Source organism: Canis lupus, chromosome 1 (genome assembly GCF_048164855.1).
Source record: "Canis lupus baileyi chromosome 1, mCanLup2.hap1, whole genome shotgun sequence".
NCBI classification, from domain to species: domain Eukaryota; kingdom Metazoa; phylum Chordata; class Mammalia; order Carnivora; family Canidae; genus Canis; species Canis lupus.
In genome coordinates, this window is record NC_132838.1 from 28,768,315 (window position 1) to 28,796,143 (window position 27,829).

The following is a 27,829-nucleotide window of genomic DNA, read 5'->3' on the forward strand; positions in this document are numbered from 1 at the left end:
ATGGGCGCAGGAAAGAGGCCCCGAAAGTGCCAGGATCCTCGAGCAAAGGCCCTCTTCTGTCTGCAAGCCCACACCTCACACAGTGCCCAGTAAACACTCTCTGTATGTTTACCAATGAAAAGAAACTAGAAACACTGTGAAGTATGTAGAGGCAAAATGGGCAGCCGGGGTATTTTAGGGAGAAACAGAGAATTAAGGGCTGGAAGCACCTTTAAAACTCTCTACTGCAATCTCCACATTTTGAAATGTTGTAATATGAGGCTCAGAATTGTGTCCCTGCCTGCACATGACAAGAACCTGGCTTGGATACTTTGTTACTTAGTTACCCCAGTAAGCCTGGAGGTGTTACTGTTGTTGTTGTTGTTGTTAAGATCACTATTAATAAAAGCTTGCTACTTTGTGGACTGACTTTAAAATCTGCTATTTTACTTTTATAACACATGTGGAGGGAGTAGACAGAGGGAGGGGGAGTTGGCTGGAACAGTTGTGAGAAGAAATGGGAGAAAAATTACTTCTGTAAACTGGTTTTCGGACATTTCCTCAAAGCTTTGAAAAGAAAGGACTATCCCTAATTTCCTAAAGCAGAAAGAGATAAGGCCTTCTTCCTCTCAGCAGCATTTTCCAAACTATGGTTCACCACCCATAAGCAGGGCACAAAAACAAGGTAGGGTTCATGATCAAGATGTATTTAAAATAGGATGGGATGGAATGAGATGGATAAGATGGGATGGGATGGAATGGAATGGAATGGAATGGAATGGAATGGAATGGAATAGGATAGGATAGGATAGGATAGGATAGGATAGGATAGGATAGGATAGGATAGAATAGAATAGAATAGAATAGAATAGAATAGAATAGAATAGAATAGAATAGAATAGAATAAACTGCATGGTTAGTAGTAGGAGGTGCATATTGGTTTAGAAAACATTTTTTAGCTGTGTGTGTGTGTGTGTGTGTGTGTGCATGTGTGTTGAGATAGGATATAAAATGGATTTGTTATTATGAGTCACAGGCAAAGATGTTTGAAAGACACTGTCCAATAAATATTTTTCTCAAAGTAAATTAAACCTTTCAAAATCAATTGATAAAATACAGAATTCTATCAAAAGAAGAAAAGACAAAAATATTTATTTATGCATGTCTAGAAAACTTTTTTACTCTCCAACAGATCTCTTCAACTAGCCCCTACACTCATTTTCCCAAACTCATTTTTTTAACTTATTCTCCAAAGACTTTCCCTTGACCATATCACTATACAAATGCATATTAGTGAATCCTCAGTATACTGCAACTATTGCCTTCATGCAGATAGCTCTTAAATATAGTATTTCTCCAGCATTGCCCTGGTAAATGTGTAGCAACGGGTTTTCTGGGGTCTGGGGAGCCCCTATTTGTAGCATTTGCCACTTTTTGTGGTATAAGTACTACAACCATAGCCAAGCCTAGCTACCCAAATGACTTCACTGAACACCAGATTGGGAAGATATGCACATTAGCCTACATTACATAGTATTTCCATCATGCACATGTATTGGGGAAATTACCCCAAGAGTATACATACTAGTAAAATATAATAAAACAATTAGAGGATTATGAGTTTTGAATGTTTATTACCTTTTGAAATACAATATATTTAATTGTAGGTTTATAACATTTAATTTTTAATCATGTCTGTGTCTAACAACTGGCTCACAAAATTTTGCCTGACCTCTCCAGTAGGCTGGGATCCCACACTCCCCACCACCTGCTGAACAACTGTACCCAGATCCCTTCCATAAGAAACCACAAACTTAACATACTGAAATCTAAACTTACTTTCCTCTTTGAATCTCCATAGGGCACACTTCTCTTCCCCTCTTGACTTCCCTATTTCTATGAATGATGCCTCCAATAGCCATCCAATCAGTTGCTAAGTCTCGAAGGTTCGGCCTGGACAGTGTCCTGATCTACCCCCTCCTTTTCATTTCTAGTTCGGGTCACTATCCCAATCCAGACCAATAAACCGAACTCTTCCCCTTCATCTTCTTCTGACTACAGTCTTTCTGACACACTGTTAATCTTTCAAACACACAGCTCTGAAAATGTAGCTCTTTCATTTAACGCACATACACGCTAATCTTCTAATCTGGCCTTCAAAGCTCTCCTTGCCCCAGACAATCTGGACAGCTCCTTGTTTCCTATGCTCAGAATATGCCTTGTGATTCCTGATTGTGTGGTTTTGCTCAGTTTTCTCTTCCTCTGGAATGTCCTTCCCTTTTCATGGAAAAACTCATATTTTTTAATCAAGACTCAGTTCAAATGGTGATGAAAATAGGAAGGGTTTTTTTTTTTGTCAGAGGAATATATAATCTGGAAGGTGGAAATGCCACATGAAATGCCAAACCCAAAAATCATTTAAAGATAAAAATGTATTTAGTCACTATCTAATATAGACACTCAATAAAACATACTGCACCAAAGTAGCACTTTCCCCATTGGTGTTACGAAAAGCTTTGCAGTGAGCTGACCTGAGGTTTATCTCAAACATATGGATTTCAATTCTATATGCTACAGCTGTCATTCATTAGCTGAAATGATCAAGAATTGTCTGTACTGTAACCATTGGTGTTTACTGTAATTATTTCCTTTTTAATAATGCTCTGAACTGAAATGTGTTGAGAAGGGGAGGAGTGGTGGGACGGAGAGACACGGAGCCCCAGAAGCCCGGTCTGTCACCACCACTGATAAACCTCATTTGTCTTTGGGACACTGACTACAGGTACTGAAGATCCACCACATGCTCTGGATTTCTGAGCAGTCAGAAGCAAAAAAGCTGACATTTGTACCCTTTACACATCTTTTTTCCTTCAGCCATTCCCTGATGTTTAGTGTAAAACAAAATGCTCGAAACATTTGCTTTCTCAAGGAGGAAAATCATAATGATGATCAGCAAGTGATGTGATTCCTTTCAAGTTCAGATCTGAGGCTGAAGTTTAGCAGCAAAGGACGAAAGAATAGGCTGCCACAGCCTTGTGGTCACTGGCACCAACTTTCTCTCATGAACTTATGTATTTTGGGTTGGAGAGACTGAATTCTAAGCACAAGAGAAATGAACTTATGTATTTTGGGTTGGAGAGACTGAATCTGAAGCAAAAGAGAATGAGGTGGGAGAAGGTGATGAGAAACAACTGGCAAAGGTAAAAGTGTAGTGAACCCTTCTGTCCTCTTCCTTATAACGAGACTGTCAATGAGTGGTCTAGAAACCACTTCTATGAAAACTACTTGTTTTCAGTGCAGATTGGGTACTTGTTTAAAATGAAGATTCCTAGGCCCTGTATCAGACCTACTGAATCACAGTCTCCAGGGACACTGCCTGGGACTGTATTTTTTCATGGGAACCCTCAGTGTTTGTGATACACAGTAAAGATTAAAGACTACTGTTTTAGTGTCGGCCAACTCTGGCCTGCAGGCTGGATATGGCCCTCAAACTAAACCTTTTACATTTTCAAAAAATATTTTAAAAAAAAGAAGAAGAGGAAAAGAAAAGAACACACAATATAGCTCACAAAGTTTAACACATTTACTATCTGGCCCTTTACAGAAAAGTTGCTGATCCCTATGTAATGCAACTCAATGCAAATAAAAGGCTGTATCTGAACTTAGTCCTATCCCAACCCAGCCACAGCTAAAATGATTGATGTGGCAGATCTTAAAAAAAAAAAAAAAAATTAAGAGTGATGAAATATATAAAGTTCTCATCAAAAAAATGCAGTTTTAGGGACGCCTGGGTGGCTCAGCAGTTGAACATCTGCCTTCTGCTCAGGGCATGATCCCGGTCCTGGGATCGAGTCCTACATCGGGCTCCCTACATGGAGCCTGCTTCTCCTTCTGCCTGTGTTTCTGCCTCTCTCTGTGTATCTCATGAATAAATAAATAAAATCTTTTTTTAAAAAATGCAGTTGTAATCATTTTAAGTACAGGGGAGAAATGCATAGTGATAGCAAACATTCTGTAATGGCTTTGAAAATTTATTTTCATCTATACAGGAATTTATGATAATTCCATTTGATTCTATCCTTCCATGTACTTATCAGGTGGCAATATATCTCAAATTAGCCTCCTAAGAATCACTGCATGTATACTCTTTTTTGGACTATGCTTGACTTACGTTACACATAGGAGGAAAAATATAAAACTATATCCCAGAATGTCTGGGGAATGAAATCATAATAAATTCTCAAAACACACAGAAAAATGATGCACAAAGTGAACAAAGGGAATAAAATTGCATTTGATATCTTTCTACTAAAAAGGAGTTTAAGAATCATAGAGCAGTTATAGGTCCTAAGAATCTTGGGAAACAGGTTATGAACTCATTTTCAGAAGGGTCTGTGCCAAAGAGGCTCAGTCTGGGAATCACAACAGTTAGATTCATAAAGTAATCCGAAAGACAGAATGTAATTCCTTTCAGAGTAATTTCTTACATGTTTGTTCTTTATAATCATTATTTATTTATTTATGATGTGTAGAAAAAAATCTTTATTATAGAATCTAGAAATAAATACTGGCTTTAAAAATGTATTAACTTCAGGATACCTGGGTGGCTCAGTGGTTGAGCATCAGCCTTCCACTCACGTCATGGTCCTGGAGTCTTGGGATTCAGTCCTACATCCAGCTCCCTCTGGGGAGCCTGCTTCTCCCTCTGCCTGTGTCTCTGCCTCTCTCTGTGTCCCTCATGAATAAATAAAATGTTTTTTTTTTTTTAAAGTATTACCTTGCAAGTGACTAGTCCTTCAGAATTGTGAACCGAAATATCTCACAATAATTTTTGTCTCAGTGTTATTTTTTTCTCACGAAGAAAGTAATGTTAAAACCTTGCTAGCAACTAACATTTTTGATAAGGCTTTAAACTATATTACAATTTTTAAGAAACAAAGTTTAAAACACCAGATAAAGCCTTGAAACCTACCATGCTTCACCATTTAATAAAATTATGACTCATTTCTGTAAGAAAATGCTTTTTTAGTAAGAAAAATGCTTTCTGAGCTAAGTTTAAACTGCCGGGGCACATGGGACACCCACAAACCCAGTCAGCAGAAGTCTCGAACTTATAAGATTAAAGGAAAAATAAATTAGTGTGTACAGAGAATGAAAAAAAAATCCCCAATGCTACAAGTCTATAAACGGAAGTAAAACTAAAACTCCCCTAAAATCCCCCAATCATCAATCCTTATAAATTCAGCACTTATCTTCTCCCTCTATTTCTTCGGGAGCCCCTAGTTAAATGAACACAAAAGTCTTCAAGATTTTTATCTCGTAAAACGAGAGTTCCCAAACTACGCTAAGGCTGGGAACCGACCTCCGTGTCACACACAGACTGCTTAACTTTTAAAACCAACGCAAGCACACGTGGGGTGTCCTGAGCTCTGCTAGGGGCGGGCTGTTCGGAGCCCCTGGATCTCGCAGGTGCGTGATCCCGGGCGCGCCGCCGTCGGAGTGGGGGCAGCGCGGGGGCAGAGGGGTGCGGTGGGCGCCGCCGGGGCCTGGCCGCGCACGGTGGGTGGGGCCGGGCGTGTGCCCGGGGGACAGTGAAGTGCTAGTGACAATACGGGGGTGGCGACGGGGCTGTGTGGGCTCCAGGATCCGGGAGAGGCGTGAAAGCTCCGCCCGGATACCCCATGCGGAGCGGTGCTAGCTCCAGCCCCCTGGTCTTTAAGTGTCCTTTGTCATTAACAAGTTAAATTAGAGATACTAGACCCAAAACCCAAACACAGCCAGACGTCCCATGAAAACACATGCTCTGGCCCCCTGCTCCCCCGCACCCCGCTCCCCCACCTGCAGGGAGCCGCCTTCACCCTCCGCCTGAACTCCAACCCCAGACGCGCCAGGTGCCCCCGGCCCCGGCCCCGGCCCCGGCCCCGGCCCGGCCGCCGCCGCCCCCGCGACAGCGCGTCGGAGCCCGGCGAGCTCGGGCGCTGGTGCCGGGGGCCGGGCGTGGGGCGCGGGTGGCGGCCGCCCGAAGGGGGGGCGGCCCCGCGGGACCTGGCGCGAGCCCGCGCGGCCGCGGCCCGAAAGCGGGGTTTGCGCCAGAAAAGGCGCCTCCGCGGCCCCCGGCCGCCCTCCCCGGCCCCGGGCTCCCCGCCCGCGCGCCGTCCGGGCCTCGCTGCGCGCCAGGCACTGCGCGGCGGCGCGAGAGCCCGAGGGGAGCGGCGGCCCGGCCGGCCCGGCAGCCCCGCGGCCCGGCGGGCGGCAGCCAAGGCGACCGCGGAGGCGGCGGGCAGGGCGCGTGCGCACTGCAGGGGCGCCAGATTTGGCGGGAGGGGGAGTGTCCAAAGCTCTTTGTTTGATGGCATCTCTGTTTACAGAGTTTACATTTTAATATCAACCTGTTTCCTCCTCCTCCTCCTTCTCCTCCTCCTCCGCGACCTCCTCCTCCTCCTTCTCCTCTTTCTCCCGAGAAACTTCGCCCGGGCGGTGCGGAACGCCGCTGCGCAGCCGGGGACGGACGCAGGCAGGCGGCGGGCAGCGGGAGGCGGCAGCCCCGTGCGGTCCCAGCGGCTCCCAGCTGAGCCCCGCGCCCGCCGCGCCATGGCCCGGAGACCCCGACACAGGTAACGGGGAGCCGGGACGGGCGGCCGCGGGCGGGGGCGCGCGGGGGCGCGCGGGGCCCCGGGCGCTCGGGGAACAGGTGGGAATGCGTCCCCGGATCTTCTGTGGGGCTGTCAGATCCCGCGAGCACCCGGAGCCTCTGCCTCGGCAACTGATGAATGGAAGCGCCCGTGCGGGAAATAGTCTCGGACGTCAGGAAGCACGCCCCGAGGCTCGTCCTGCAGGTTGCACGGGGATACATTTCGCTCTAGGGGGCAAGCAAGCCGCACGTCCCCGCCGGGGCCAGAGCGGTGCCCACCGGCCCGGGGGAGCCCACCGGGTGCCTGGCTCGATGCCGCGGGCGTCGGCGAGGGAGTCGCAGCGGGACGGCTGGACGTACTGCGATGAGCTTGGACTTGGGAGCGCGCAGCATATGGCAGATGTAGGGGAGATGCCGGATTGTTTAGTAGCTGCAGGTAGCTCCCTTAAATTTCATTCATTCTTTACGGAGGCGGAGAAGAGCGGCAGCTGACAGGCGGCTGCGAAGAAGATTTTAGGGAAGAAAAGGGTCTCTCCGCCTTTGCAAATTGTCTGAAGCCCCGGTTTTGAAGGCTCTAGCCCCAGTGCCCCGGGAGGCTTTTATTTCTTATGCAAGCACTTCACACGCCTTCGCACGCGTCCGCGCCGCACATGTCCTCGCACTTGGGGAGGCCGCGGGACGAGGGGTGAAGTCCCCGCACGTCGCGGCCGCGCGAGGGGAAGACGGAGAGGAGGAGGGAAGTGCTCGTCCCGACTGTCAGCCGCTGGCGCTCGCGCTTCCCCCGGCCTCGGGACTGCGCGGACTGGCCGCGCCCGAGCTCCCCGCGAGCCGCCGGGTGCGGGGACCCGCTCGGCGGCCGTCACCGCTGCCCCCTCAACGGAAAAGGACGGGGGCGGGGGCGAGCAGCCCCCGGGACGCGGTCCTCGAGGCCCCTCGGCGGCGCAGAGGTCCGGGCGCGGCGCGCACACGTGGACGCGGCTGAGGTTGCGGCGCCTCCCCACGCCCTGCTCCCGCCGCCTAAGGTCGCCCGGGCGGAGGACGGGGCTCGCGCGGGCCCTCGCTCGGGGGCCTTGGGATAAGCCCGCGGGGGCCAAGCAAACCCAACCTCTTTCCCTTCGGGTTGTTTGCTTTTCTTGCACGTATTTGTCTTTGAACCGGCTGTCGCCTGTCGCCGCGCAAGCGCTGGGAAGTTGCGAGGAGCGTGGGTGTGGGCCCCGCGGCGGCCCCTCGGGCCCGGGCCTGGCCAGGCGGGCAGCAGCGCCCGGGCAGGGCTGGGCCCCGGGGGAAAGGAGAAGGCGACCTGCGGGGCTCCTGGGCTCCCTACGCCACGCCCGGGCCCGGCCACGCGGGGCGGCGGTGCTGCCCCTGAAGTGGTTTCACCTTCGCCTTTGAGACTTAACAGCAGAGGCCACTTTTTTTTTTTTTTTTTTTTTTTTTGAGAGCAGAAACTGGGAGGGAGGAGGAGAAGAAGGAAGCTGGGAAGGGGTGCTGGGAGGAGGCGCGGTGGAGGGCCGGCGCCCCGCGACCTCTGCGGGCTGGGCGGGGCGGGGCCGCGCAGGTTCCCTGCAGCTCCCAGGTAGCGGAGAAGGGTGGCGGCCGGGAGGGGCGGGAGCCTCGAACCTGCCTCAGGGGGAAGAGAAACCCGGCTGCGGGTTCAAAGCCGTTTCTTGCCAGGCGAGCGTCAGTTCGGCAGGGATTATTAACCAGGTCAGCGAAATGAGTCTGAACCCCTTTTCTAGAATCACAGTAGCGGCCACAAGGCACTTCCTCCCGCTCCCCTCCCTCTTCCCAACCCCCACCGTCTCTTTTCTTTTTCGTTTCTTTGCACGGTGTGTTTCCTTGACAGAATGTAATATTCATAGTTGTACTCTTGTAACCACACCAGGTCTAGCAGGTGGGGGGGGGGGGGGGGGAGTCGAGTGCATCAAGCCTGAAATCAACCTTTGAAAGTCCTCTGACTGTTGAGTCCGAGAGCCTGTCAGAGCAGATAAAGGAAAAGTTATTTCAGGTCCTTAGTAAAAATTAGTCGCGCTTTGGCTACCGGCACGGCTTAGAGCAGGGGCATCGCATGCAAAGCTCCCAAGCTAGCCCTGGTGCCGCACCTGCTGATGGCCCCAGGAGCAGCCTGGGAGCAGCCCTGAGCTCACCCTCCTCCCCTGATGGTTTCTTCAGGACCTGCGGAAGTCCCACACCACGTTTTCCCCCAAGTCTCTGGTTCTGCACATCTCTGCTTCTGTGCTGAATTTTGAAGGAGCACAGAAGACACGAAATCATCATTTATTTGCCCTGGAAAGTACCTTACTAATAGAATCCAAGCCCTTAGGTATAGGTGAGGAACTGAGGTCCGGAGAGACGGGAAGTGATTTGTCCAATTCAAGCAGGGAACTGGAGGCAGAATTAGGACTGGCACCTTTGCCTCCAGAGCTCTAGTCCTGTTTGATGCCTGTCCTTTCTCACCTGAAGTTGGCTGCCCCCTATGGGCGGCCGGATTTGTTGCTTGTTCCTGAGAGATGAGCTGCTGTTTCCAGGAGAAAGATGCCCAGTATACTAGTTTGGAAAATATAGTTCTCACTTCTGAAAATGTGATCTCCAGACCTAACCAAACCTAAAACGTTAAAGTAAATTGAATCTGTTACTCTTTTTCCAGATTACTCTGGTTTGCTTGGTATTCCTGATATTTAATATGGGTGTCACTTCATTTGGGGGCTTTCCAAGGAGTTCCCTGTGAACCTTTCGAAATATGCTGACCATGGGGTGCCTGGGTGGCTCAGCGATTGAGCGTCTGCCTTTGGCTCAGGGCGTGATCCTGTGGTCCTGGGATGGAGTCCCACATCTGGCTCCCTCCATAGAGCCTACTTCTCCCTCTGCCTGTGTCTGTGTCTCTCATGAATAAATAAATAAAATCTAAAAAAAAAAAAAAAGAAAGAAAGAAAGATGCTGACCTTGGGACAGCCTTGGGATTGATTATATTTTATTAAATCTCTGATGCTTGTGTTTTTTATTAAAGGGAAACTGCTGTATTTATTAATCAGAAGTTGTTTAGAGCCTCTTATTGACATTGGGGAACAGGATTAGATTCTTGTTTAAAAGAACAGACACTAAATAAAAAATTATTATAGATTATAAATACAGCTTAGGGATCTCTTTTGTGGTGGCATTTGGAGTTTGGATCACATCCTACTTGTCACCATCCATCGTGGGCCTTCAAATTGTTGCCCAAAATAATAATTTTAAATTTTAAGAACCTCAAATTCAGTATTTTTGGAAAGCTTGCTTGACTTGTAAGGGATGAGTAATATAAGTTAGTTTGGGAAGACAAAATCTGATATAAATATAAATTTCCTTCTTAAAAATAATAATTTGCATTATAATGTTGCTTTATATCATTATTTTTATTGTTCTCAGTTTGGTAGACTTCTCAATATTACAATGAAAAATTTTAGTGAGATTTCTAAGAGGGTGTAATTTAAGGTATATTTATATTAAATTTATATCTTATGTTAAAGTATAATTTAAGACAGCATATTATGTTTTATAAGTAAAGTTATAACTAAAAGTAAATTGTAAATTTTACTAGCTGTAACATTACTGTCATCTATTTAGTATATGATTAATAAACATTAAATGTAGAGTTACTTGAAGAGTCATCAACATTCATAGCGTTGGTCTACTAGGTAAAAGAAAAAGCTCTCTTCAAAACACTAATGCATTCTTTTTAAACTCATCTGGGGGAATCCCTCAGTTTTGAATTAGGAACATTTTCAGAGATGTCAAATACCATTCAGTCATAAATAGAAAAACAAAAAACAAAAAATAAGCAAGAGTGTGGCTACCAAGTGGCCTAATTATTCACTAAGTTACTTAGGAAACTGAGTATTGTCACCTCTGCCACAAGTTGGATCAACTGACCTGGAGTTTCGAGCTGTTGGATATTAATGTTGTGTACAAAGCAGTCTGATCACTCAGTCTTCTCCTTCCTCAGGTTTTTTAAAAATCCTTTTGTCTTACATTCTCTTAGTCTTCTAATCTTTAAGGAATGACTCTATTTGTATTGTCAGTTGTATTACTTCTTGAATTTTTTTCTTTCTCAATAAAACACCAGCCTCATTGGAGTAACATAATTGAGTTGCTTATTGTATTGGAGAAATATTATTTAAATGACATGACTTCTTCCAAAGATTTTGAGTGTGTACTTATAAAAGGACATAGGCTCTTGTTTCTTTTATTGTCCTTAACATTAAGTTTTCAACTTAAACCTTCATTGGTGGGAAGGTTGCCAAGTGTGTAACTTGTCACTGGCCTAACAATCTCAGCAGGTTTAAACATGCAGAGCAATAAGAAAGTGCCAGGTCCTTGGCGGTATCTGTGGATACCACTAACAGCAGAACCAGTTTACAATACTAGAGCAACAGAAGGCAGAAAACAATCTTGTGCAAGTATTCAAACTTTTATCTTTATGATCTTTGCAAAGATTGAGTTTTCATGTAAATTTTGTAATCTAGTAGTTTAAGTCTTCTGCTTTCAGTCCACGTCTGCCCATCTTTTATTTCTGCAGCATATACAGTAGTGACGAGGATGATGAAGACATTGAGATGTGTGATCATGACTATGATGGGCTGCTGCCTAAGTCTGGAAAGCGTCACTTGGGGAAAACTAGGTGGACCAGGGAAGAGGTAACTAATTGTGTCATCAAAACATGGAACAAACCTAGAGTGTATCAATTTATGAAAAAAATGTTTCAGCTGAACTACGGGTGCTCAAACTCATTAGCAGGCTCTTTGAAATCTTATCCTAGCCTGCTATGCAACGTGCTGACCTCTCACCACTCCCCTGAGTGTACACTATCCCATTCACTTCCAAATTCTTCCTAGTTCTTTGAATGTCCCCTTCTTCTCAATTTAGATTTCATCTGTGTTTCTCTCTGCCTATTCTGTTCTTGTCCTTCTGCTGCACTCCTTCTTACTACTTCTTCGACACCTGTGAAGGTATTGCCTCTTCTGTGAGGCTATCCCTGGTTTTCAGGCAGATTGGATGCCTCCTCCAGGCACTGGATACACATTCTTATTTATTACTGCTGTAACAGGAATGCCTCCCCCAGTAGACTGACTACAGATCTACTGGCGGCAGAGCTAACTGTTCATTTTGACGTTCCCTGAGCCCAGAATCACTTGTTACAAAGGGAGATATTAGTAAGTATTCTCTGTACTGATGAATTAATTGCTACTTCCCCAAACAAAAGTATGAAACAAAATATAGAACTCATCTTGTCATAACGTATTGATTTAACATTCGTGATATATAATATTTCACAGAGCCATATTCATGTTCTAACAGCATTCAGTGATAGAGATGTGTCTTCTTCCCACCTTTCTTTTCCTGCTAGCCTATCAAAAGCTTGATCTTTGTAGAAATGGAAAAAAAATACTTAAGGAACAAAATTATTTATTAATGCATGGAGGGAAATGCTTTTTCTTTAAAGTTTTCAAAAATTTTTGCAAATGATTTTAGAGGATTTTAGGTTAGAATAAATAGTATTGACTCTTCCTCAGTTTCATTCTATCTTACTTCACTTAAACCAGAGCCCCTATCCCCCTGTGGATAGGCAAGTGGGATTGCCAGTGAGGTCCATAAGTTGTGATCTTCGATGATCCTGAGAGATACAGAAGTTCTGTTGTTACCACTGGTTTCCTAATTTCTGTGTCTGTGTCCTACAAGGACCCACATTGTCTGTGAAAGTTACCTTTGCAAAAACATAGTGGTTCTTTTTCACTTGAAGGTACATGTTTAGAAAGACACCTGTCAACTGAAAGATTTCTGCCTGATGTTTCGTGTCTTCTGTGTTTTAATAAGTTTGGCCTCATTTAAATTGTGAATATATTGATGCAAAAATGAAATTATTTTCTTACATTATCCATGCCTTCAAATTCAATCAAAAAAGTGATCTTCCATTTTTTACATGAAAGAGGTTGAACTAACTAAATGTTAAAATAGAGGTTGAGCTGTTTCTTACTCAAGATCCTATTTATTGCCATAAATGTCTATTAACTCTAACATTGGAGTACATCATTTTTTTTCCCATCAAGCAAAACTTTTAATAGTTATTATATATTAAACATTCAGGATCCCTGGGTAGCGCAGCGGTTTAGCGCCTGCCTTTGGCCCAGGGCGCAATCCTGAGGGCTTCTCCCTCTGCCTGTGTCTCTGCCTCTCTCTCTCTCTCTCTGTGTGTGACTATCATGAATAAATAAATAAAATCTTTTTAAAAAAATAAATAAAATAAACATTCAGTAAGCCAGGGATTATGCTAAATGTTTTGCATAGCTACTTCAGGTAATCCCCAAATAACCACATTGACATCAGCAGTCCCACCACATAGATGACAACATTAAGGCCCAGAAAAGCAACATGATATACCTGAGCCTATCTAACTAGTTAATAGCTGAGTCAAGTTTCAAACTCTGGTCTGTTAGGTTCTATATAAATCTATGCTCTAAACCAGTAGATTACATTAATATCTGTTGTATTTAAATATTTTTGAGGGTTTTTTCCTGGATTGGATTATTGGATTTGTTCCCTTTTACTCTAACTTGAATAAAATTATACAGTAAATGACTGATATCCTAGGACTAACTTTAAATGTCTTAGGATGAAAAACTAAAGAAGCTGGTGGAACAGAATGGAACAGATGACTGGAAAGTTATTGCCAATTATCTTCCGGTAAGTTCATAATATTTTCTTTCTATAAAATGAAATCTCCCCAACAATTTAAGTAAGATATTCTGGGAGAGGATATTAAGACATTACACATTTTGCTCATATGTAAGAAGTAGGGGGAGAAATGCCTCATCCATAACTTCTAGTTTATATTGTAATGCATATAATTAAGGGTTCTAAACAGATTGTTAAAAGATTTTTACAACATTTAAGAATTTTTTTCCTCTTGTTTTATCTTTTTATTAGGATAGTATAAATTAGCATTTTGATGACTTGTTATATGGTAGGATGACTAAAATCATGCTATATCCAAGGTAACTTCTTTTAAATTTCCTGTTTATTAGTTCAAAGCCATACTTGTGTACCCTGGCTGAAAATTTTGGTTTGTCCTTTTTTATTTACCCCATTTCCCATACCCTACATCCAAGCAGTGACTAAGGAATCTGGAATTCCTTTGTCAGTCAGCCCCTTCTTTCCATCCTCCTTGATGTTTCACAGATTCAGCCTCCATCCTTTTTCTCTGGACTATTACAGTGGCTTCCTAACTGGCTTCCCTACTTGTAGCTTTCCACTCTTCCATCACCCCAAACATTGTTGGTACACGGAGCGTCCTAAAATGCAGCTGTACCTTAACTTTTCAAAAACAACAGCAATGACATAAGAGTCTCACAAATTAAGTGTACTGCCTTGAGCTGGCAAACAAAGGTGCTTTCACATGGCCCCAACATACAACTCCGGTTCTCTTTCCTACTTCCTCTGTCAGCACGTTTGGTTGAATTCATTTCTGCTTTCCCTCCTTTGGGCTTTTGTCTCTGGTGATGTCACCTCCTAGAATGTTCCATTCAGCCTTCCAAGGGGCTATCAAGAGCTTTTCCAGACTCCTCCTAAGGAAACATAATTTCTCCTCCTAAGGAGATGCTTCTATTCCCAGCCCAATATCGTTTTGTTTTGGTTTCTTCTTGCTTATGAATCAAATTCTGCCTTCTGTTAGTTAATTATATATTTGTCTTTTTTTTCTAGATTATACTCTTTTATAAGTTAGGGCCTATCTTTATTCATCTTTATTCTGCAATATTAATATTTGAGGCCCTAAATTGAAGTATATCTCTTGGTTTGAATGGGAAGCAAACTTCAATCATTTAGAGTAGATTTCCAGGAAACTCTGACCGTCATGTGGAATCACTAACAAGTATCAGTCTCAGTCCATAGAGATACTGCCGCATGCGGAGGATAAGGTTAAACTGATAGCCATGTGTACAATATGAAGGTCCTTCAGTTCATAAGGCAGGACTATTTCACTAAGAAGACAGAGCTTCTAATTTTAGATGCAGTTTTGATATATTCTTTGTATGTTCATTAGCTGTAAGTAATGAGTGATGGGTAGGCTCTCCAAACATGCCCTAAAATGTTCCTGAATGTGTTTATTGTGCTTATCATATCTTATCTATATGACAGTGCATATTTTATTATTTGTCTAGAATCGAACAGATGTGCAATGCCAGCACCGATGGCAGAAGGTACTAAACCCTGAACTCATCAAGGGTCCTTGGACCAAAGAAGAAGATCAGAGAGTAAGTTCTTTTCTCTTTGGTGTGTGAATCACAAATAAGAATATTTCCCCAGACATCTTTATTGAATGTTTCCCAACTTGAGGAAACAGGTAAAGTGTCAGGAAGCAGAGGACTCTATTCCCATATTTCCAGTGAATGAAAGCAGATTCTTAGACATTTTCTAAAGATCTTGTAACACTGAAGAATGATTACGCTGAGTCATTACATAACATTAAAACATAGGTTATTTTTGTGTGTTTATCTGAAGGTGATAGAACTTGTACAGAAATACGGTCCGAAACGTTGGTCTGTTATTGCCAAGCACTTAAAGGGGAGAATTGGAAAACAATGTAGGGAGAGGTGGCATAACCACTTGAATCCAGAAGTTAAGAAAACCTCCTGGACAGAAGAGGAAGACAGAATTATTTACCAGGCACACAAGAGACTGGGGAACAGATGGGCAGAAATCGCAAAGCTACTGCCTGGACGGTAATAATATGTCAAAAAATATATTGATTGGGAAGAATGAGGGAGTGGGTATTGAACATTTTGTTTTAAATGTATGGTGAGTGAGTGAATTACATTGCAGTGATCGTGTTTCATTAGATACACCAGATCCGTAGATTTTGAAACTGGAGGAGCTCTTAGTGTGTATCTGATTGAGGACTTCCAGAATCCACCCAACAGTGAGCTCTGAGCCAAGTCATTGAACCTTCCCCAGCTTCAATCACTCTGTTTAAAAAATGAGTAATAGCTTACTTCACAGAGCCAATGTTAGTATCAAATAAAATGAATGTCGAAATAGTTGGTAAACTATAAAACTCTAAACACATAGAAGGAAACTGAGGATAGACATTTTGTCTCTGGTCTGAGCTCATGCAGCTGGTTCAGTAGACCAGAAGTAGCTTAGCTATCATTTTCCTGTTACCAGCGTTCATTTCATTATACCACTTGGCTTAGTTTTTCTTCCTTTGAAGAAGTGGAGTATTTCTAGAATTATCATACTGCTTCCAGTTTTTAAATAATGTCAGTGTTATGCTTTCTTTTAATGAACAAGGCACAGAAATGGCCTCATAATGAGGGATATCTAGAAAAGCTCATTTTTGTCCCACTTACCCCACTTGAACAGTTTATAAACATGCTTTCTTTAACTTGGAAGATACTTTTCATTATAAATCTTATGTAACTAATGTAAAATAGAAAATATTTAATAAGTTTTATTCTTGAGCTTTGAAATTGGAGAAAGGGTCCTTTAAAAGAAGGCCATGGCTCTGATGGGTTATGTCATGTTCTTGTGTGGTGTTCCCGAGCATTTCCTCCCTATGGATGTATCAGCCTAGAGAATCCAAGAAGTTGACAAATGGAGGCCTTTTCTCCCATTTGGCCTGAGAGGATATGCTGTTGATTCTTGTAAAAATTTAAGGGGCGATTGAACTTCCTCTTTCTTTAGCATACATTCCCCCACCCCCATCAGAATAGTCAAAGGGAGGCTTAAAACGTTTTTTTTTTTTTTGAATTGAGAAACTGTTTTCCTGAGAATTTAAAGACTTTAGTAAAAAATGTTTTGCAGTTTGAAAATATATCGGGACTTAGCATCTTTCCCCTCTGGATCCCATTTTCTATTCTCACCTCCAGTTCTAGAACAATTTGAGGTGAATGTCTAAAGATGGGAGTTTCTTTTTTTCTTTAATCTTTTTTTTCTTTTTTTTTACTCCAAATTTCTGGCCATTGCTATTTGAGATAAAGAGCAGACAGTGAGGCAGTGGCGACATCATTATCATTCACCAAACTTTACTGTGCGCCTGTTGTGGTGTGTAGGCCCTGCTAAGCCACACTCAAAGGAGTAATTTTCTAGAACAGCTGGATCTCTAAGTTGTATGAGAGTCTTGAACAGTCAGAATAAACATGAAAAGTGGTTGTACTGAAAATACTCTTTTATCAAGGAAACAAAGTGGTTAAGGAATTTAAAGATTTCTAAAAATCCACATATGTCCCATATGGGGTAATGAGAAAAATCTATGGATTTTCAATTAGGTAACAAGGGAAGCATGATTTTCAGAGGTTCACGACTAAAACAATGAAAACAACCACAACCACAAAAAAAAAAACAAAAAACACACAAAAGAAAGTCTCTGTTCGAAACAGTTTTCTGTCAATTAACTCTAATCTGAATTGAAAATTTTGTTTGTAAAATTCTTATGTGATATATTTCTGTGCAGAACTGATAATGCTATCAAGAACCACTGGAATTCTACAATGCGTCGAAAGGTCGAGCAGGAAGGTTATCTGCAGGAGTCTTCTAAAGCCAGCCCACCAGCAGTGGCCACAAGTTTTCAGAAGAACAGTCATTTGATGGGTTTTGCTCATGCTCCCCCTTCAGCTCATCTCCCTCCAGCTGGCCAGCCCTCAGTTAACAATGACTATTCCTATTACCACATTTCTGAAGCACAAAATGTAAGCCATTTCTGAGAATTTAGTTTACTGAGAGAGATGGTGATTTTAAGTCCAGGTAGCAATAATACATCACACGTTCATACTTTTCAGAGAACTTCCATAAATATGATCACCTTCGATCCCCACCTGCATACAGCCTTCCAGGTAGAGGGGGTATTGTTATCCATGCGTGCGTATGCAGAAGCCAGGATGTGAAGTGATCTGCCAAGAGTCGCAGAGCTCACAGTGCAGACTGGAGTCCAGGTTGTTGGATTCTAACTTCAATGCCTCAGATCAGATTAGCTTTTGAATGTCAATTTACTTAAGCTCTTGCAGAAGAAGAAAGGGGGAATGGAGATGCATTTGTGGCTGTTGTCTTCCTCTTCCAAAATGAAAAGTGAATGTAGTATTACATTTACAGAGGAGATCGTTTGACATTGAAATTCAACAGGTGTGATTCTGTAAGTTTGATTCTGGTAGTGATCTAGCAGAAATGTGTTAATTTATTCCTTCTGGGAATGTTTCCCTTCTTACTCTGAGTCAGGAGCAGGCTTGTGACACCATTTTCTGATGTCTCCTTTCATCCTGCTTTGGATCAGTGTGATTTCTTCCTAATTGCCAGATATTTCTATTCAGGGAAAGAAATTTCCATCATGGTTAGAAAAAGAAAAATAAGGAGAATAAAGACAAAATCGATAAACTTTAATCTTACCACTAACAATAACAGATGGTGAAACTTAGCCAAGAATATGGAGTTCATACACAAATTATATTCAAAATGTATTCCTAGTTTTTAGTCTTCTCTGTTCCATTCATTTGACTATAGCCTTTCCAGAAAAGTCTCAGATGAATGAAGTATCATAGGCGCTACTGTGCTCTTTACTAAAACTCTTAATTATTCCAAGAAAAATATTGCTATTATCACCAGCTAGAGCCATCCAGTTTTTCCCATTATGACTTCTTTCATACATTCACAAATATTTTTTAGGTTTATTTTTTATTGTGTTTTTCTCTAATTAAGGAATACTTCTCATCAAGATCAATGAGCACTCTCAATCTCTTTATGTTGCTTGAGCTATTTATTTTGCCATAAGGCCTAGCTAAAATTTCAAATTCAAGGGGTGTTTTGTTTTGTTTTTCCTCTGTGCATGAATTTTATCAGTAGAGTTTTGTGTTTTTTTTCCCTCAGTCAGAGCAAAACCTCAGGAAGCCACGTCCCCTAAAGCCTATGTGACCATGAATGACTCGGCCTTTGTTTGTCTGCCTTTTTTGATCTAGGTCTCCAGTCATGTCCCGTATCCTGTAGCGTTACATGTAAATATAGTCAATGTCCCTCAGCCAGCTGCTGCAGCCATTCAGGTAAGATCATTTGAAGACCATTTTGTAAAGAAATTCATTGACTGTTCAAAGCAAACTTTTTAAAGACATGCTTCATTTCTTTCATCTAAACAGTTATTTTCACTTGACCAACTGAAGTTAAAAAAAAAAAAAAAAAAAGGAATAGTGGAGGGGTGGGTGAAGTTCTAGCCAGTAAGCTACCAATCTTCACTTCTAGAGTAAACTTGCTCAGGAGTTCTCTGATTCTCTCTGATTGATAAATTGGACCAGCACATCAGTCAGCAGCCACTCGAGCCTCAGATTTCACATCACTGCCTTAGGTCTGGACTAACACTCCCAAAGAGTTGTACGGGGGCCAGATTCAGTTGGCGTTGGTTTCACACTGAGGCTTATTGGGCTGAATGGTCCCTCAGGACTACGGGCCATGGCAGCTTCCATTCAAGCCCTTGTCTTTTTTTTTCTCCCTGCATTTTTCATTTCAGAGACACTATAATGATGAAGATCCTGAGAAAGAAAAGCGAATAAAGGAATTAGAATTGCTCCTCATGTCAACTGAGAATGAGCTGAAAGGACAGCAGGCGTCACCGGTAAGAACAGACTGTGTGCTTGAATGGGGGGCCAGCAGCTTCACCCCAGGGCCCTCTGTCTATTTTACCTTCTCTTCTAACTATTACACTAATCAAGACTATAGATCCATTAACAGTGTTTGAACACAAGTTGCCTCTACTAAAATGGAGTTGGTATCACAGTGAATGCTGACCAATTGAAAGCAGCCCTTTTGTGCAGCAGCAGAAACTCAGAATCTGCTAGTGGCCACCATCAATTTTCTTGTTTTCTCGGGACTGTTATCAACTCAAAGACTAACAGATATAAATGAAGGAAAAATCAGCATTTTTGACAAAGCTCCGTATCTGTATGGTACCTATCCATTTGATGCTTCTCTTTTTCTTTTTTTTCTTAACCTAGATTTTCATACTTCATAGTTTCACGTATGATTTGATGCATGTTCAACCTACACATGTGAATAAGATATATAAAAAAGTAAATAACATGGCCGCTCTCTTTTGTTTGCATTATGAAAGTTGTGCAGACCATTACTGAATTTTGACATCTTTTTTTGGTGGTTGGGCTGCAGACAGAGAAAGTGGAGTGTACTTTGTAACCTATGGAGTTAAGCAATAAAAAGGATAAAAGAGATGTGATACCCAGTAGGGATCCTTAGGAGTGAATTTCTTTGGGGTTAAATAATAAGATGATTAGGTGCCTATGTTTGCTCGACCACTTTTTAACTTTAGTTAATGTTTTGCAATTTCTCCTGTTGCGCGGTCATGCTGAAAGGAGACTTCTGTTAATGTGCTCTTCTGCTTTCCTAACCACGTTGATTTGGCAGCCCTTCAGTGCATCAGTGCAATCTGTAACATTAAGAAGGCTTAGAAGCAACAAGAATATATGCAGATTAAGCAACTCTGACTTGAGTCCTTTGGCCTTTTCATAGATTAGAAGAACAGGGTAATTCTTAGTCTGCAGCAACCACGTATGGCCTTTTTTGTAGTTACATGAAAGCAGATCTTTTGGATGGTCCATGTGAGGCTTATACTTTGTGACCTAGTCCCTCTGTTTGCAGTTTTAGCAAAATGATGACAGCGAGGGTATTCACATAGGTGACAGACAGTACCACTCTTAAAAAGGGTCTTGCATCGATAAAAGGAAACATCTTGACAACTGTTTCATGGGTGCAAGTTTTGGATGATGCAACTGCTTTTATCTTTCCTCCAACAGCATCTGATACCTTGTGCAACTTCATTGCTAAGTTCCTTCTCCCTTTCTTCTCCCTGCTCTTTCTTTATTCCCCCTGCCCCCGCCTCAGAGCCAGAACCACACGTGCAGCTATCCCGGGTGGCACAGCACTACCATCGCTGACCACACCAGACCTCATGGGGACAGTGCACCTGTTTCCTGTTTGGAAGAACACCACTCCACTCCATCTCTGCCTGTGGATCCTGGCTCCCTACCTGAAGAAAGTGCCTCGCCAGCGAGGTGCATGATCGTCCACCAAGGCACCATTCTGGATAATGTTAAGAACCTCTTAGAATTTGCAGAAACACTTCAATTTATAGATTCTGTAAGTAGAATTGTTAAGGCAAGTTAATGTTTTTGAAGGTGAATGACAAAACCCATTTCTCAAATGATTGCCATTTTTCTATAGCAAATATCATTTTATTTGCATATATTACTATAAAAGTGTGATTTTAGCCTTTGCATATATATGTTTTGTCAAAGATCTGACTTTATAGGCTACTCAGATAAAAGATAGCCTTTCATGCATTTCCTTCAAAATGCATATTTTTTTAAAATAAAGTTAATGACCTACAAGTAGATCCTGGGTTGTGGAATGATGTTTGAGTTATTTTTTAACTTATTTTACTTTGTTACTTCTTTACATTTCTCTAGAATTGTGCTTTGCTTTTGGATAGCACATTAAGAATTGTATTTACTCATAATTTAACACAGTCTTTCAGTGTATTTGAAGCAGTCATGAGTTCATTGGTGGTACATGGCTCTTGCCAAAGAACATTGATTATGGATTGCCAGTCCCGATTGGTTCACTGAGATAAACCATCAATGAAACAAACGTTGAGTTCAGCACCTAGGACATAGATACTCAGTTCATTTCCTTTGTTGCTAAAAAGTATTTATTGTATATCCATCTAGTGGGAAGAAGCTTCCCAAAATGTGCCATCTCAAAAAGCTTTTCTTTTGGCTTTGGATTGCTTGCAAAGGAGAGAGTACCAGGATGTCCCTGTGGCACATATGTAGGGCCAATCTGGAGGCGGCATGATAGAGCTGCCAGGCAGCGTAGCAGAACAGTTGTTAATCCTGAAGCTATTTCTCAAGAGGGCCAGGTGTTTTCTCTGCCTTTCTCAGTGCTGTGTTTCAGGTGATGGCACACATCATGCACACACTGTCTCAAAGTTCTGTGCCTCCCACATTGTTTCAGGATTCTTCATCATGGTGTGATCTCAGCAGTTTTGAATTCTGTGAAGAAGCAGATTTTTCACCTAGCCAACATCACGCAGGCAAAGCCCTTCAGCTTCTGCAAAGAGAGGGCAGTGTGAATAGAGCTGCGGGAGAGCCTAGCACAAGGGTGAACAAACTCAAGTTGAGGGAGGGTTCGCTTGACCTGCTCAAGCCCTTACCTCCTTCGAGGCACAGCACATTTCCACTGGTCATCCTACGAAAAAAGCGGGGCCAGGCAAGCCCCTTGGCCACTGGAGACTCTAGCTCCTTCGTATTTGCTGACGTCAGCAGCTCAACTCCCAAGCGCTCCCCTGTCAAAAGCCTACCTTTCTCCCCTTCGCAGGTAGAGCATGATTTCTGCAGAGCTATTACTAATTTTCAACAGACACTAAAGCCTTAATAATCTAGAAACTAATCCTTTGGAACAAATGACTAATTAGTGCTGCCCTTGCTGATTTCATTCCGTCGTTGAATCGAGCTGTTGCTAAGTCATACTGCCTCCCCAAGTTTGAGCTGTCTGTAGGCTGACTGATGATTTTGTCATAATTCTCTTTTTTTCTTTTTGGTGATTTGAAATGCTGTTAGTTGCATGGGATGTGCTTTTATTTCCTCCAATGCTGGAGTTTAACATTTCTCTCCCTTCCTTTTCTCCCATTCTTTCCTGCTCCTTAAAAACTTTAGCAAACTTTTTGCCTATTTGTTCACTTATTATTTTGTGATTCACTGACCCAGGGAAGGAGGGGACCAAACTATGTTTGGAGAGCATTTGGGTTGCAACCAGAAACTTTAGAGGGTCCAATCCATCCTTAAGTGGAAAAGTTTTGGAAAAGCATAAGGAACAGATGCTTAAGAAAAACCACTTATTTTTAAATTTTAATTTCTTAACATTGGCTTTTTTGAGTTGTGCCATACTATTTTATCAACACGGTCTTTGCCATGAATATTCTCATCTCATGAATTTTTTTAAGGAATGGAAATTATAATTTTTATCAGAGATTCGTATTCCTTAATTATTAAACTAATGGAAGTTAGTAGGTAACTTGACACTTTAAAACATTTTCCAGTTATGTCTGTTGAGTTTATTTTAAGAACAGCTTTAAGTATGAACAAATGAAGCACCCACCAAAAAAAATTATCTTGTTTTTTTTATTTGTATCTTCCAAATTGTGTTCTGGAGGATATTAGGTCTACAAGACCTTGTAGATGTTCAAAAAAAATCTAAATGTATAAAAATATAAGTTTGGGAAACACTAAGTCAGAGTTAAAATTGGTTTCTTTACTGCAGGACCTCTCAGAGTTTTTAATACACTGATACACATTATGAATTTCCAGGAGGAGATTATGATATGTATGTTTCCCAAACTTATTTGACCTTGGAACTTTTTAAGGAACACCTGTTATTTCCCCAGAACAATGACATTCTGAGAAACACAGTTTATTATTCAGGAATGTTCTACATAATACAAACCTTCTATCACAATCATTCATAGATCATTAGAGAAAAAATTGCATAAAAATACAATAATTACTTTCCCAAAAATATCACTTTGATGCTTATAATCTTAATAAAGATTACATCCCGTTCTCTTTAATGGCATTTATTGAGAATATTTTTGTAAGAGTTTGTGAGTTTTTCAGCAGTGACCCTGGATTTTATTTCTTGGAAATTACACTCCAAATTGCACTCCAACCGAAATAAGTCCCATACCGAAATATGTCCAATACTATGTGCTTGTTAGCATCTTTATTATTTTACAAGAAGGGTCAGTAAAACATACTTAACTTATATGTATCATGGTGTGATTTTTAAGTTGGGCTGAATAACGAATCACTGTTTAAGTATTTTTTTTCTTTCTTCCCGTATTTAGTTCTTAAACACTTCTGGTAACCATGAAAACTTAGACTTGGAAATGGCTTCTTTGACTTCTACTCCTCTCAATGGTCACAAATTGACTGTTACAACACCATTTCATAGAGACCAGACTGTGAAAACTCAAAAGGAAAATACTATGTAAGTCCTTACTTCAAGAATAAAATTATTTATTCTTATTTACTGATATTTAATTAATGGAATATAGCCTCCAAATGTCTGACCCATTAGTATATAATCACGTATAGTCTCACATTGCCTGTACCTGTCCTGAGCATGTCACAACTACCTAGACGTGGCAAGTCAGTAGATATACTAAATAACTTTTTGTAAAATCTCCTATTTTGAAGGACTATGTAGAACTACAGGTGGAGATAGTCCTCACATAACTTTTCTATTCAGTTTTTCCATTTGCTTGATAAGGCCTTTTCCTCACTGAAGACAAGATTTTCAACCCCCTTTCCTCTCTGATAATAAAATTTAGAGTAACAATGGTATGGCTCTTTACTTAGTTCATATTTTTTTAATCTTGTTTCTTTTATGAAATTTATGTATAAATTTATGAAATTTATATATTTATGACTTATTTTAAAATCCCAAAGAATATTATAGGATCAGAAGCCAAGGAGTGATTAAGCAATGTTTATATTAAAAAAAGTCTTACCCAATTCAAAGAAATGGCAGAAAACATCAATATGAATTAGAGAAAACCTTTTAAAAATTATATCTTACTATTTCCAGTTACAATAAGTCCATTTCAAAAGGTTAACATGTGTTTTCTATTGTGGGCTTGTTTTAATGAATAGATCAAATTGATTTATAAATGACAACAAATCTTTACAGTGTTTATGATTATTATAAAGACAAAGACCTACAAGTACTATATGTGTCTTCAGAATGATCAAAGAAAGATGAAAAAATATTTTAATGCTCTTAGGAGTATAATATTTTGAAGTACTTGGGAATATGAAATGTGTATATTATCTTTTTCTTAATAACACATATAGGATTAATTCACATATCAATAACAGAGCTTATTCACTAAAAAAATATTACATACTGAATATTTCAGTACTTGTTTTCTTTTTAAAGTTTTAGAACTCCAGCTATCAAAAGGTCAATCCTAGAAAGCTCTCCAAGAACTCCTACACCCTTCAAACATGCCCTGGCAGCTCAAGAAATTAAATATGGTCCTCTGAAGATGCTAGTAAGTTTGGGCTAAGTTCTTGAGGTTAGCTGGTTTATTAGCACAGAAAGAAATTGTTCTCTGATGTGAACATACCCACTCTTCCTTTCAGCCTCAGACACCATCTCATCTAGTAGAAGATCTACAGGATGTGATCAAGCAGGAATCAGATGAACCAGGAATTGTTGCTGAGTTTCAAGAAAATGGACCACCTTTACTGAAAAAGATCAAACAAGAGGTAAACACATGAGATCCTTTGGAAGGAGTAAGATGTGAATTGTGCTGCCTCTGTTCCTTGTGGGCAGCTTTATATGTCTGGCATCAGTACTATGTAACAACACCACTTTTTATACAAGATTTTCCTACAAGATGCAGCTAAGAGGTACTGCCAAACTGTATAGGAGGCATGTGACCTTACATTTGGGAAGCCAGGCCACTTCTACCTACTTCATGTTTGAACAGAAAATATATTAGAAAGGATAAAGGAAAAAGAGCATGGCTGTTTACTGTACTTTTTGTTTTTGTTTGTTTTTTTGTTTTTTTGTTTTTTTAATTTTTATTTATTTATATAGTTACACAGAGAGAGAGAGAGAGAGAGAGAGAGAGAGAGAGGCAGAGGCATAGGCAGAGGGAGAAGCAGGCTCCATGCACTGGGAGCCCGATGTGGGATTCGATCCCGGATCTCCAGGATCGCGCCCTGGGCCAAAGGCAGGCGCTAAACCGCTGCGCCACCCAGGGATCCCCTGTTTTTGTTTGTTTTTAAGTAGGCTCCACGCCCACCATGGAGTCCAATACAAGGCTTGAACTCACAACCCTGAGATCAAGACATCAGATGAGATCAAAGGACAGATGTTCAACCATTTAAGCCATGCAGGCGCCCCTTTACTGTACTTTTTTTTATCACTAATACACAAATGGATAGATTTTTAATTTTCAGATTTCATGGAGAATTAAAATTTAAATTAAAATAATAGTATCCAACTTATAAAAGAAAAAGACTGACTTGCAAGGATCAAAATTCTAGCTTGAGTGGCAAGAAGCATTTCCAAAAAGTAGATAGAGTGCCTCTGGAATTTTTTTTCATATAAGGATAAATGTTTAACAGACTGACCAGAAATTTACTCTTTTTCTCCAGCTTTATTGAGATATTATTGACAAAATTGTAAGGTATTTAAGGTGTACAGCATGATGATTTGATATACATATATATTGTGGAGGGATTCTCCCTCACTAAGTTTAATGGACGCATCCAATACTTCATATGTTGGCCTTCTTAAAATTTTTTGTGAGAACATTTAAGTTCTGCTTACCAACTATAGTTGCCATGTTATACATTAAATCCTTAGATATTACTCATAGAAATTTACTCTCGAGTGTTGGTGTTCCATGGGAAGTTCTAATTCTAGAAACAACAAAGCACTTCCTGTTTGCTTTTAGGTGGAATCTCCAACGGATAAAGCAGGAAACTTCTTCTGCTCCAACCACTGGGAAGGGGAGAGTCTGAACACTCAGCTGTTCACACAGGCATCACCTGTGGCAGATGTGCCAGTAAGTACACGCCCATGTTATGAGGTCTTAGTGCCTCACAGAATTTTCTGCATGGTATGTGAGGCTAAAGGGGTTTTAGCACTATTTAATGCATCGTATTTCTAAATATTCTCTGTTACATGACTATTTCCTTATGATTATTAATGTTGAATATAGAAATTTTATGTATTAGAAATAGATTATTTTCCATGCAGATTTTTTTTGTTATTTATTTTCTTATGATTTGAGAGTCCTTACCACTTAAAAAATCTTCTGCATGAAAATATGTACTTCCATGAGAGGAGAATGTTAATTTTACATTTTCTTCTAATTTTCTTGTCTTCCAAAAGTAGTTATTTCTTCCTTGCTATATTGTCTCCTGTTTGGTTTTATGCAGCATCTAGCATAATGCCAGTCCCTGTCTATGGTAGATGCCCTTTATCATTCCTGTTACGCATTACTTTGGTTGCCACCATTTTTTAAAATAAACCTTATTTTTTAGAGCAGTTTTGGGTTCACGGAAAAGTGAAGCAGAAGATACAGAGATTTTCCACATACTCCTGCCCCCACATATGTGTAGCCCTCCCATTGTCCACATTCCCCACTCGAGTGGGACATTTGTTAAAATGGATGAGCTAACAGTGCTGACACTTCATCACCCAAAGTCCATAGTTTATATTAGGGTATGCTGTTGAGGCTGTACATTTTATGGGCTTGGACAAATTTATGACATAAGTCCACCATTGTAGTATCACACAGAGTAGTTTCACTGTCCTAAAAATTCTCTGTGGTCCACCTTGTCATCCCTCCACCACCATCTCTACCCCTGCCAACCCCTGGCAGCCATTGATCTTTTTACTCTCTCTATAGTTTTGCTTTTTCCCAGATTTCATATAATTAAAATCATACAGTATGTAGCCTTTTCAGACTGGCTTCTTTCACTTAGTAATATGTACTTATGTTTCCGTGATGTCTTGTCATGGCTTGATAGCTCCTTTCTCTTTAGCACTTAGTGACCACCATTTTTAAAGTTTGCAATTGGTGAATGGTTGTCCTTTATGGAGAATCAGAGCTAATAACAATTGTTAATTTTTATTCAATATGTACTAAGTGGTAAGTACTATTTTAAGAGCTTTAGATGCATTACCTCATTGAATCCTCACAACAGCTGTGCAAGGTTGGTAACATTATCATTGCCATTATACCAACTGGGAAACAGGCACAGTGAGGCATACTCACTTGGTTAATATTATATACCTAATAAGTAGTGACTCTGGGTTAGAACTCAGAAAGTCTAGTTCTAAATTCCATGCTTTTAACCATTATACTATGCTGCCATGGATTTGTAGCTCTAGAATATTTTGATACCAATATACAAAATAAATAGTTCTCCAACTAGAGTTAAGTAAGTCTTTCATTTTCATTTTTTTAAAGATTTATTTATCTACTTTAGAGAGAGCATGAATGGAAAGAGGGGTAGAGGGAAAGGGAGAGAGAGAATCCCAAGCAGACTCCCCACTGAGCTTCAGAGCCCAAATCAGGGCTTGATCTCATGACCTGAGCTGAAATCAAGAGTAAGATGC

General features: G+C 41.2%; 1 protein-coding gene and 1 long non-coding RNA gene across 7 annotated transcripts in view; one reads left to right on the forward strand and one right to left on the reverse strand.

Annotated features, from left to right (window-relative positions):
* The first annotated feature begins 6,317 nt into the window (after positions 1-6,317).
* MYB (MYB proto-oncogene, transcription factor) overlaps positions 6,318-27,829 on the forward strand; it is an 83,738-nt gene continuing 62,226 nt past the window's right edge. For 2 of the 6 annotated variants that reach the window (XR_012030116.1, XM_072824629.1), the window contains exons 1-14: positions 6,320-6,593; positions 11,166-11,283; positions 13,256-13,327; positions 14,803-14,895; positions 15,143-15,363; positions 17,094-17,328; positions 18,586-18,666; positions 19,128-19,232; positions 20,513-20,767; positions 21,644-22,006; positions 23,532-23,674; positions 24,626-24,740; positions 24,832-24,957; positions 26,157-26,267. Coding sequence is in view for 5 of the 6 variants with exons in the window: in XM_072824629.1 (XP_072680730.1) it covers positions 6,571-6,593; positions 11,166-11,283; positions 13,256-13,327; positions 14,803-14,895; positions 15,143-15,363; positions 17,094-17,328; positions 18,586-18,666; positions 19,128-19,232; positions 20,513-20,767; positions 21,644-22,006; positions 23,532-23,674; positions 24,626-24,740; positions 24,832-24,957; positions 26,157-26,267 (2,061 nt within the window). In the remaining variant the exon portion in view is untranslated. Of the gene's footprint in view, positions 6,594-11,165; positions 11,284-13,255; positions 13,328-14,802; positions 14,896-15,142; positions 15,364-17,093; positions 17,329-18,585; positions 18,667-19,127; positions 19,233-20,512; positions 20,768-21,643; positions 22,007-23,531; positions 23,675-24,625; positions 24,741-24,831; positions 24,958-26,156; positions 26,268-27,829 lie in introns of all 6 variants that reach the window. The other 4 variants (XM_072824613.1, XM_072824618.1, XM_072824632.1 and 1 more) reach the window with 4 other exon arrangements.
* Positions 16,998-27,627, reverse strand: LOC140632615 (uncharacterized). Its single transcript, XR_012030227.1, has 3 exons — positions 27,394-27,627; positions 24,816-24,936; positions 16,998-23,655 (listed from the first exon to the last, which is right to left on the reverse strand). It is a non-coding gene; the product is annotated as an uncharacterized lncRNA (long non-coding RNA).